At 48.3% G+C, this 11,759-nt stretch overlaps 1 protein-coding gene across 2 annotated transcripts in view; it reads right to left on the bottom strand.

Annotated features, from left to right (window-relative positions):
* Positions 1-8,607: 8,607 nt before the first annotated feature.
* Positions 8,608-11,759, bottom strand: part of LOC109882162 (5-azacytidine-induced protein 2) — a 42,702-nt gene continuing 39,550 nt past the window's right edge. For both annotated transcript variants that reach the window (XM_031812056.1, XM_031812057.1), the window contains exon 8: positions 8,608-9,486. In XM_031812056.1, coding sequence (XP_031667916.1) covers positions 9,047-9,486 — 440 coding nt within the window. In that variant the 3' untranslated portion in view covers positions 8,608-9,046. The remainder of the gene's footprint in view (positions 9,487-11,759) is intronic.

Below are 11,759 nucleotides of genomic sequence, written 5' to 3'. Positions count from 1 at the left end.
TACATCATAAAAATTCTGAGTAATGGCGAAAGTATTTATATCCTATTTCACTTTATAAAAGGGACCGCAATACACGTGATATGCTTTTCAGTTTGGCTTCCATATATATGGATAGTTGCACATTCGTCTCCAGGGATCAGAAGGAAAACTAATCTAAAACAATTGCTATGTATATATTTACAATCGCTTTATCCAAATGGATTACTCATTTACCTAGGTTTTATCAATAGTTCTTATCAATTTATAAATTGTTTATAAATTTATGAAGGCATAAAAGGGAATTGCATTCCATTTAAGAGCTGAACTCGAGTCAGAACAGAATCGGGATTTATTATTGAGTTTTCCACACCTGGATTGTGCAATATTTGTCCGTTATTCTTTTCAAAATTATTCAAGCTCTTGTCAAGATGTTGGGTATCATGGTTAGACAGCATTTTATAAGTCTTGTCATATATTTTCAAGCAGATTTAAGTCAAAACTGTAACTTGGCCAAATTCATATCTTCTTGGTAAGGAACTCCAGTGTAGATTTGGCCATGTGTTTAAGGTTATTGTCCTGCTGAAAGGTGAATTCATCTCCCAAGTGTCTGGTGGACAGCAGACTGAAACAGGTTTTCCTCTAGAATTTTGTCTGTGCTTAGCTCATCCCATTTATTTTTATCCTGAAAAACTCCTGTCTTTAGCCGACGTTAAGCAATACCCATAACATGATGCAGCCATCACCATGCTTGAAAATAAGGAGGCAGTTACTCAGTGGTGACGTGGATTTTCCCCAAACATAAGACAGACAACTATATTCCTTGGTGGAGTCACTACAATGTTGTCGATCCTATCCTCAGTTTTCTCCCATCACAGCCATTGAACTCTATAGCTGTTTTTTATTGTATTTTTTATCATATGGGTCACAGAACCAAGTGTTTTAAAAATCGTCATGACGACATCCCCCGAGCAGTTTCCTTCGCGTCCTGAAGCTTCAGGAAGATCACTATCTTGGTGTCTGGGTGATGTAATACATCATCCACAGAATAATGATTCACTTGACCACGCTGTGATTGGTTCTTGTTACCCATCCCCCAATCACATCTCTTTTCTCTATGAGGCTTTTGAAAAGCTCTCTTTGGTCTTTTTGAGTTGAATCTGTGCTTGAAATTCAACAGTTGACTGGAGGGACCTTCCAGGTGTTGTATGTTGTATGTTGTATTATTCCAGAGTCCATGGCATTTATGTGATTTGTAAAGACACATTTTTATTCCTGTACTAAATTGAGGCCTAAACAAAAGGGGGTGTATACATAAGCAACTAATATTGGTTAGCTATAAAATGTGTATTCATTTGTAAATATATTTGTAGAATTATTTTCACTTTGACTTCTTTATGGAGAATTTTGTGTAGATCAATGATAAAAAATAAATAATCACAATTAAATCTGTTATTAATCCCTCGTGGCAACACAGCAAAATGGGAAGAAATCCAAGGGGGTGAATACTTCTGATACCCACAACTATGTGGAAAACTGGAAATCACAGCTAGCCAATCATCAGTATCCATGATAGAAGAACAAGGGAGGGGGAAATACTTCTGATACCCACTGTACCTACAACTATGTGAAAAACTGGACTGTATCTGAGCCAGTCAGTCTATAACTGGAGATGTGGATGGTGGGGTTTCTGATGCCGAGACACAATCTGATCTCATGTCGCTCATGTAAAACTATTGATAGCTAAAAATAAAATAAAATGATATGCCCGAATGAGAAATGACCAATGTCATGGGACAACGGACCTACTAGCTACAACTTGATATGAATAAATCAGTCTTTAGATTGCATGACTGTTTGACTGGTGAATAAGTACCGTACTGTTGGCACTTACATATGCACTACTCTACCAATCACTCGTTATATTACAGTACTTGGTATAACTGAAATAGGTCTCAGGGTTGGACTGGAATAACCTGAATAACTACAGTATGTGTGATGGGGTCACTTCCTGTATTTTATCATATAGAGACACATGCTCGACCTTTTCCCTGCTCTTCTCTGACGGAACTATTTTAGTCTACGAGACAGAACCTCTCTCCTCTCTCTCTCTCGAACTATAAAGGATATTATCTGAGTGGGTTTAACAAAAACGGGCAACTCTTGCGTGTGCTGCTCTTCAGGTTGGTCAGTTATCCGTTGCACAAAAAATAGATGTTGAGTGAGAACGCCTTTATTCACACATTAGTATAAATAGTGTGATCTTTATCCAACCCGTTTCAAACCAGTCAATAAATATTCCTCACTGGCAGTCCACAATATTTGTGTATCACATTTAGTGTTTTCATGATGTAGAATCTTGTCAAAGTTTAAAACACAGGATATGGAAATAGTGAAAAGAAATTCACATTCAATCATTTATTTAATTTAAAATCATATTTACATACAGCGGTAGGTTGTAAAATATAATTGTTATCTACTGTACATCTTTTACAGGAGTGAGTGATGAAACAACTGCTGTAAAAGAACGTTGGTTTTAAACCAATTTTAAATATAAATCATTGATCACAATTGTAAGGGACTGAAGGAGAAAATGGAGGTCAGAGAAACTCCCTTTTAACATCGTTGACCCCTTTCCCCCCCAAGACAAGACAGGAAGTCACATGACATTTCTAGATGACATTTCCCCTTTATATCCATGGAGACGCTTCCTCTATATTAGGACGCCTCTTAAAAAAAAAAAAAACACTGGAGTGACCTCAACTCAGCCCGGCTGAAACGCTTCAAAACATACTGTACACGACTCTACATGGATCTCAGCACCTCCCAAACGGCACACTATCCCCTACATAGTGAACTACTTTTTTAACCCGGGTAAATGCACTAATATAGAGAATAGGGGGCCAAATCTTGCGTGCCCCACTGACCTAGTAGATTACCATCTCACAAGAAACAAGACTGTACATCTACTGCACACCAACTCTCATATGATTAAATGTGTTTCCCATAACATAACACCTCTTTCATATATATATATATATTGGTATATGATATATATATTATTGTATTGTATTGACATGGTTTTGGTGTAAAAGACAAGCCCTACTTCCATTGACTTCAAAGCAGAATAGCTGAACCATAAATCATTGGGGAAAAAGTGAGTCATTTGGAAATAAAGATTCCTTTTGACGTGAAGATACCAGGTGGGGAGTGGATTTGGTCTGTAAGCCCACCAGAACTTGGTACCAGGTTAGGTGTGGATTTGGTCTGTCAGCCCACCAGAACTTGGTACCAGGTGTGGAGTGGATTTGGTCTGTCAGCCCACCAGAACTTGGTACCAGGTTAGGTGTGGATTTGGCCTGTCAGCCCACCAGAACTTGGTACCAGGTATGGAGTGGATTTGGCCTGTCAGCCCACCAGAACTTGGTACCAGGTATGGAGTGGATTTGGCCTGTCAGCCCACCAGAACTTGGTACCAGGTATGGAGTGGATTTGGCCTGTCAGCCCACCAGACTTGGTACCAGGTTAGGTATGGATTTGGCCTGTCAGCCCACCAGAACTTGGTACCAGGTATGGAGTGGATTTGGCCTGTCAGCCCACCAGAACTTGGTACCAGGTATGGAGTGGATTTGGCCCGTCAGCCCACCAGAACGTGTCGGTACCAGGTATGGAGTGGATTTGGCCCGTCAGCCCACCAGAACTTGTCGGTACCAGGTATGGAGTGGATTTGGCCCGTCAGCCCACCAGAACTTGTCGGTACCAGGTATGGAGTGGATTTGGCCCGTCAGCCCACCAGAACGTGTCGGTACCAGGTATGGAGTGGATTTGGCCCGTCAGCCCACCAGAACTTGTCGGTACCAGGTATGGAGTTGATTTGGCCCGTCAGCCCACCAGAACGTGTCGGTACCAGGTATGGAGTGGATTTGGCCCGTCAGCCCACCAGAACGTGTCGGTACCAGGTATGGAGTGGATTTGGCCCGTCAGCCCACCAGAACTTGTCGGTACCAGTACTGGGTTAAAGGCCTTTCTATTTCAGGGGATTTCTGCTATGCTTATTTGCCATGATACACTATATATACACACACACACAAAAGTATGTGGACACCCCTTTAAATTAGTGGATTTCAGCCACACCCGTTGTTGACAGGTGTATAAAATCAAGCACACTGCCATGCAATCTCCATAGACAAACATTTGGCAGTGAAATGGCCTTTACTGAAGAGCTCAGTGACTTTCAACGTGGCACCGTCACAGGGTGCCACCTTTCCTACAAGTCAGTTCGTCATTTCTGCCTTGCTTGACCTGCCCCCCCCCCCAGGTCAACTGTAAATGCTGTTATTGTGAAGTGGAAACGTCTAGGAGCAACAACGGCTCAGCCGCGAAGTGGTAGGCCACACAAGTTCACAGAACGGGACCGCCGAGTGCTGAACCGCGTAGCGCATAAAAATCGTCTTTCCTCGGTAGCAACACTCACTACCGAGTTCCAAACTGCCTCTGGAAGCAACGTCAACACAACAACTTTTTGTCAGGAGCTTTATGAAATGTGTTTCCATGGCAGAGCAGCCTCACATAAGCCTAAAAATCACCATGCGCAATGCCAAGCCTCAGCTGGAGTGGTGTAAAGCTCACGGCCATTGAGCTCTGGAGCAGTGGAAACACGCTCTCTGGAGTGATGAACCACGCTTCACCATCTGGCAGTCCGACGGACGAATCTGGGTTTGGCGGATGCCAGGAGAACTACCTGCCCCAATGCATAGTGCCAACTGTAAAGTTTGGTGGAGGAGGAATAACGATCTGGGGCTGTTTTTCATGGTTTGGGCCCCTTAGTTCTAGTGAAGGGAAATCTTAACACTACAACATACAATGACATTCTAGACGATTCAGTGCTTCCAAATTTGTGGCAACAGTTTGGGGAGGGTCCTTTCCTGTTTCAGCATGACAATGCCCCCGTGCACAAAGCGAGGTCCATACAGAAATGGTTTGTCGAGATCGGTGTGGAAGAACTTGACTGACCTGCACAGAGCCCTGACCTCAACCCCATCGAACACCTTTGGGATGAATTGGAACGCCGACTGCGAGCCAGGAGGCCTAATCGCCCAACATCAATGCACCGACCTCACTAATGCGATTGTGGCTGAATGGAAGAAAGTCCCCTCAGCAATGTTCCAACATCTAGTGGAAAGCCTTCCCAGAAGAGAGGAGGCTGTTATAGCAGCAATGTTCCAACATCTAGTGGAAAGCCTTCCCAGAAGAGTGGAGGCTGTTATAGCAGCAATGTTCCATCATCTAGTGGAAAGCCTTCCCAGAAGAGTGGAGGCTGTTATAGCAGCAATGTTCCAACATCTAGTGGAAAGCCTTCCCAGAAGAGAGGAGGCTGTTATAGCAGCAATGTTCCAACATCTAGTGGAAAGCCTTCCCAGAAGAGAGGAGGCTGTTATAGCAGCAATGTTCCAACATCTAGTGGAAAGCCTTCCCAGAAGAGTGGAGGCTGTTATAACAGCAATGTTCCAACATCTAGTGGAAAGCCTTCCCAGAAGAGTGGAGGCTGTTATAGCAGCAATGTTCCATCATCTAGTGGAAAGCCTTCCCAGAAGAGTGGAGGCTGTTATAGCAGCAATGTTCCAACATCTAGTGGAAAGCCTTCCCAGAAGAGTGGAGGCTGTTATAGCAGCAATGTTCCAACATCTAGTGGAAAGCCTTCCCAGAAGAGAGGAGGCTGTTATAGCAGCAATGTTCCAACATCTAGTGGAAAGCCTTCCCAGAAGAGAGGAGGCTGTTATAGCAGCAATGTTCCAACATCTAGTGGAAAGCCTTCCCAGAAGAGTGGAGGCTGTTATAACAGCAATGTTCCAACATCTAGTGGAAAGCCTTCCCAGAAGAGTGGAGGCTGTTATAGCAGCAATGTTCCAACATCTAGTGGAAAGCCTTCCCAGAAGAGTGGAGGCTGTTATAGCAGCAATGTTCCAACATCTAGTGGAAAGCCTTCCCAGAAGAGTGGAGGCTGTTATAGCAGCAATGTTCCAACATCTAGTGGAAAGCCTTCCCAGAAGAGTGGAGGCTGTTATAGCAGCAATGTTCCATCATCTAGTGGAAAGCCTTCCCAGAAGAGTGGAGGCTGTTATAGCAGCAATGTTCCATCATCTAGTGGAAAGCCTTCCCAGAAGAGTGGAGGCTGTTATAGCAGCAAAGGGGGGGGGACCAACTCCATTTTAATGCACATGATTTTGGAATGAGATGTTCGAGGAGCAGGTGTCCACATACTGTTGGAATGAGATGTTCGAGGAGCAGGTGTCCACATACTGTTGGTATGAGATGTTGGAGGAGCAGGTGTCCACATACTGTTGGAATGAGATGTTGGAGGAGCAGGTGTCCACATACTGTTGGAATGAGATGTTGGAGGAGCAGGTGTCCACATACTGTTGGAATTAGATGTTGGAGGAGCAGGTGTCCACATACTGTTGGAATGAGATGTTGGAGGAGCAGGTGTCCACATACTGTTGGAATGAGATGTTGGAGGAGCAGGTGTCCACATACTGTTGGAATGAGATGTTGGAGGAGCAGGTGTCCACATACTGTTGGAATGAGATGTTCGAGGAGCAGGTGTCCACATACTGTTGGAATGAGATGTTGGAGGAGCAGGTGTCCACATACTGTTGGAATGAGATGTTCGAGGAGCAGGTGTCCACATACTGTTGGAATGAGATGTTCGAGGAGCAGGTGTCCACATACTGTTGGAATGAGATGTTCGAGGAGCAGGTGTCCACATACTGTTGGAATGAGATGTTCGAGGAGCAGGTGTCCACATACTGTTGGAATGAGATGTTCGAGGAGCAGGTGTCCACATACTGTTGGAATGAGATGTTCGAGGAGCAGGTGTCCACATACTGTTGGTATGAGATGTTCGAGGAGCAGGTGTCCACATACTGTTGGAATGAGATGTTCGAGGAGCAGGTGTCCACATACTGTTGGAATGAGATGTTCGAGGAGCAGGTGTCCACATACTGTTGGAATGAGATGTTCGAGGAGCAGGTGTCCACATACTGTTGGAATGAGATGTTCGAGGAGCAGGTGTCCACATACTGTTGGAATGAGATGTTCGAGGAGCAGGTGTCCACATACTGTTGGAATGAGATGTTCGAGGAGCAGGTGTCCACATACTGTTGGAATGAGATGTTCGAGGAGCAGGTGTCCACATACTGTTGGAATGAGATGTTCGAGGAGCAGGTGTCCACATACTGTTGGAATGAGATGTTCGAGGAGCAGGTGTCCACATACTGTTGGAATGAGATGTTCGAGGAGCAGGTGTCCACATACTGTTGGAATGAGATGTTGGAGGAGCAGGTGTCCACATACTGTTGGAATGAGATGTTGGAGGAGCAGGTGTCCACATACTGTTGGAATGAGATGTTGGAGGAGCAGGTGTCCACATACTGTTGGAATGAGATGTTCGAGGAGCAGGTGTCCACATACTGTTGGAATGAGATGTTGGAGGAGCAGGTGTCCACATACTGTTGGAAGTGTAATGTAAGTTGTAAACAAATACAATACAAATGAGCCATCAGTATCTGAAACAACTGACAGATTTGCCTTGTTATGGGATTTAGGACAAGGCAAGCTGCGTGGAGGTTTAAAACCTTGTGTTGTTGGTTAAAAACGGTTGGCTTTTGGTGCTATTGGCCCAAACAGATTTTTAACCTCGTCAACTCAGGGATTCGATCCAGCTACCTGCCCCCCCCCCCCCCCCCCCCTCTAACCACTAGGCTACCTGCCCCCCCCCTCTAACCACTAGGCTACCTGCCCCCCCACCCCTCTAAACCCCTAGGCTACCTGCCCCCACCCCCCTCTAACCACTAGGCTACCTACCCCCCCACCCCTCTAACCACTAGGCTACCTGCCCCCCCACCCCTCTAAACCCCTAGGCTACCAGTCCCCCCCCTCTCTAACCACTAGGCTACCTGCCCCACCCCTCTAAACCCCTAGGCTACCAGTCCCCCCCCCTCTAACCACTAGGCTACATGCCCCCCCCACCCCTCTAAACCCCTAGGCTACCAGCCCCCCCCCCCCTCTAACCACTAGGCTACCGGTCCCCCACCCCTCTAAACCACTAGGCTACCAGTCCCCCCTCCCCCTCCAACCACTAGGCTACCTGCCTCCCCCTCCAACCCCTAGGCTACCTGCCCCCCCCCTCTAACCTCTAGGCTACCTGCCCCCCCCCTCTAACCCCTAGGCTACCTGCCCCCCCCCTCTAACCCCTAGGCTACCTGCCCCCCCCTCTAACCCCTAGGCTACCTGCCCCCCCCCCCCCCCTCTAACCACTAGGCTACCTGCCCCCCCCCTCTAACCACTAGGCTACCTGCCCCCCCCCCCTCTAACCACTAGGCTACCTGCCCCCCCCCTCTAACCCCTAGGCTACCTGCCCCCCCCCCTCTAACCCCTAGGCTACCTGCCCCCCCCCTCTAACCCCTAGGCTACCTGCCCCCCCCCTCTAACCACTAGGCTACGCTGTGTTGTGTGATTAAAAACAGCTTTAGGTGCTTACTGGGGGGTATATATATATATATATATAAACCAGTATCTGTTACAGCGCAGACACACTATGACCTCTATATTATGAAGGACAGATAACAGAAGGATTGACTATATACCTTTATAATAGATAACATGTAAATAAGTCACATTAGGAGGGAGGGGCTTAAAATGGAAAAGCAGTCAGACTGTGGATTAGTTCACTACAGCTTTGAGCTCTAGTAAATACCAGTATGGGATACACACACATAAACACAGTCATAATCTGGCTGCCCAGGACTCATCCCATCATCTTTCTCTCTTGAGTGGATGAAACCCTTCCTTTCTCTGCCACCTGATTCCCAGGGAGGGGAGTCATCAGTGTGTCTGGGCCGGGTCACACGGTAGCCCATCAGAAGCTTCTCCCGTGGTTTGCTCTGTGGCTAGTTGAATCATCCTGAAGCAAGTTCCCCAGGCTGGAGAGTCCATAGGAGTTGTCTCCTCATCTTAAGGCAGGTTTGGTGTTGCACGGCAGGGCAGCCTTAGAGCCAGGGGGTTCTCCACCTCAGTAGGGTGGGGGCTTGGCCCAGTCTCCATTAGGGCTCATGGGGGTACTACCCCTGGAGGAGTGGATGGGGCTGCCCTGGCTCAGACCCTGCCTCTGGCCCTCCCAGAAGAGGGCGTCGCTGGGTTTGGGCGGGGAGGGGAAAGACCAGGAGGAGTCATCTAGAGAGGCCTGGTTGAGAGGAGGAGGAGGCAGGAGGACAGGGCTGGTACTGTCCAGACCCAGGGCTCCAGGGTAGTGGCTGGACCAGGGACCGTTTGGCCAGTAGTCCTCCCTGAGACCCTCCAGAGCCGGAGGGCCCACGGGGGGAAGGCAGGGCCGGCCAGAGCTGGAGGGGACAGGGGGGGCACTAGGGGCTCGGGGCACGGTCATGCGGACTGTTCGATGGTTCAGGTTCTTCTCCACATCGTCCAGGCACTGAACAGGGACAGTTGGTGCAGCTAGAGAGAGAAGGGCACAAACATTTTCTTTAACTTCCTTCAAAATCAGGTTATCAGATAATTAAAAACATTCTACCTGGTTGTGTTCAGTAGACGTCAAAACAGGAGGAGACATTTGGACACGGTTGTTTCAGTACGAAACTGAACTGGTACAATGACACCAATGGTTGGTTTTCAGTTGCATTATGTTCTACTACGTTATGCCCTACTGAACAAGACCCAGTATTTAGCACTATCACCCTTGCCACCTACCCCAAAGCAGAGAGACAGACAGGCACCATCACCCTTGCCACCTACCCCAAAGCAGAGAGACAGACAGGCACCATCACCCTTGCCACCTACCCCAAAGCAGAGAGACAGACAGCCAGACAGGCACCATCACCCTTGCCACCTACCCCAAAGCAGAGAGACAGACAGGCACCATCACCCTTGCCACCTACCCCAAAGCAGACAGCCAGACAGGCACCATCACCCTTGCCACCTACCCCAAAGCAGAGAGACAGACAGGCACCATCACCCTTGCCACCTACCCCAAAGCAGAGAGACAGCCAGACAGGCACCATCACCCTTTGCCACCTACCCCAAAGCAGAGGGCCAGACAGGCACCGTCACCCTTGCCACCTACCCCAAAGCAGAGAGACAGACAGGCACCGTCACCCTTGCCACCTACCCCAAAGCAGAGAGACAGACAGCCAGACAGGCACCATCACCCTTGCCACCTACCCCAAAGCAGAGAGACAGACAGCCAGACAGGCACCATCACCCTTGCCACCTACCCCAAAGCAGAGAGACAGACAGCCAGACAGGCACCATCACCCTTGCCACCTACCCCAAAGCAGAGAGACAGACAGCCAGACAGGCACCATAACCCTTGCCACCTACCCCAAAGCAGATAGACAGACAGCCAGACAGGCACCATCACCCTTGCCACCTACCCCAAAGCAGAGAGACAGACAGCCAGACAGGCACCATCACCCTTGCCACCTACCCCAAAGCAGAGAGACAGACAGCCAGACAGGCACCATCACCCTTGCCACCTACCCCAAAGCAGAGAGACAGACAGCCAGACAGGCACCATCACCCTTGCCACCTACCCCAAAGCAGAGAGACAGACAGCCAGACAGGCACCATCACCCTTGCCACCTACCCCAAAGCAGAGAGACAGACAGCCAGACAGGCACCATCACCCTTGCCACCTACCCCAAAGCAGAGAGACAGACAGCCAGACAGGCACCATCACCCTTGCCACCTACCCCAAAGCAGAGAGACAGACAGCCAGACAGGCACCATCACCCTTGCCACCTACCCCAAAGCAGAGAGACAGACAGCCAGACAGGCACCATCACCCTTGCCACCTACCCCAAAGCAGAGAGACAGACAGCCAGACAGGCACCATCACCCTTGCCACCTACCCCAAAGCAGAGAGACAGACAGCCAGACAGGCACCATCACCCTTGCCACCTACCCCAAAGCAGAGAGACAGACAGCCAGACAGGCACCATCACCCTTGCCACCTACCCCAAAGCAGAGAGACAGACAGCCAGACAGGCACCATCAACCTTGCCACCTACCCCAAAGCAGAGAGACAGACAGCCAGACAGGCACCATCACCCTTGCCACCTACCCCAAAGCAGAGAGACAGACAGCCAGACAGGCACCATCACCCTTGCCACCTACCCCAAAGCAGAGAGACAGCCAGACAGGCACCATCACCCTTGCCACCTACCCCAAAGCAGAGAGACAGACAGCCAGACAGGCACCATCACCCTTGCCACCTACCCCAAAGCAGAGAGACAGACAGCCAGACAGGCACCATCACCCTTGCCACCTACCCCAAAGCAGCACTCAAGAAAATAAATCCATTTCAAACAAAGCAACTCATCACACCTGACTGTTCATGAAGACCAGAGAATATTCATTAGGATTATGTTGCAATCCTTTGTCCATGGAACTCTCTTAGTATCGCAACACCACACCATTTATTCCACTGTCTATTATGACTGGTTCTAGTAATCATTTCAGTTAGTGCGACTGGCTCTCGTAATCATTTCAGTTAGTGCGACTGGCTCTAGTAATCATTTCAGTTAGTGCGACTGGCTCTAGTAATCATTTCAGTTAGTGCGACTGGCTCTAGTAATCATTTCAGTTAGTGCGACTGGCTCTAGTAATCATTTCAGTTAGTGCGACTGGCTCTAGTAATCATTTCAGTTAGTGCGACTGGCTCTAGTAATCATTTCAGTTAGTGCGACTGGCTCTAGTAATCATTTCAGTTA

The sequence above is a fragment of the Oncorhynchus kisutch genome, unplaced genomic scaffold (genome assembly GCF_002021735.2).
Source record: "Oncorhynchus kisutch isolate 150728-3 unplaced genomic scaffold, Okis_V2 Okis02a-Okis13b_hom, whole genome shotgun sequence".
Lineage (NCBI taxonomy): Eukaryota > Metazoa > Chordata > Actinopteri > Salmoniformes > Salmonidae > Oncorhynchus > Oncorhynchus kisutch.
The sequence above is the reverse complement of the archived record's forward strand: the minus strand, read 5'-3'. Positions and strand labels throughout refer to the sequence as shown.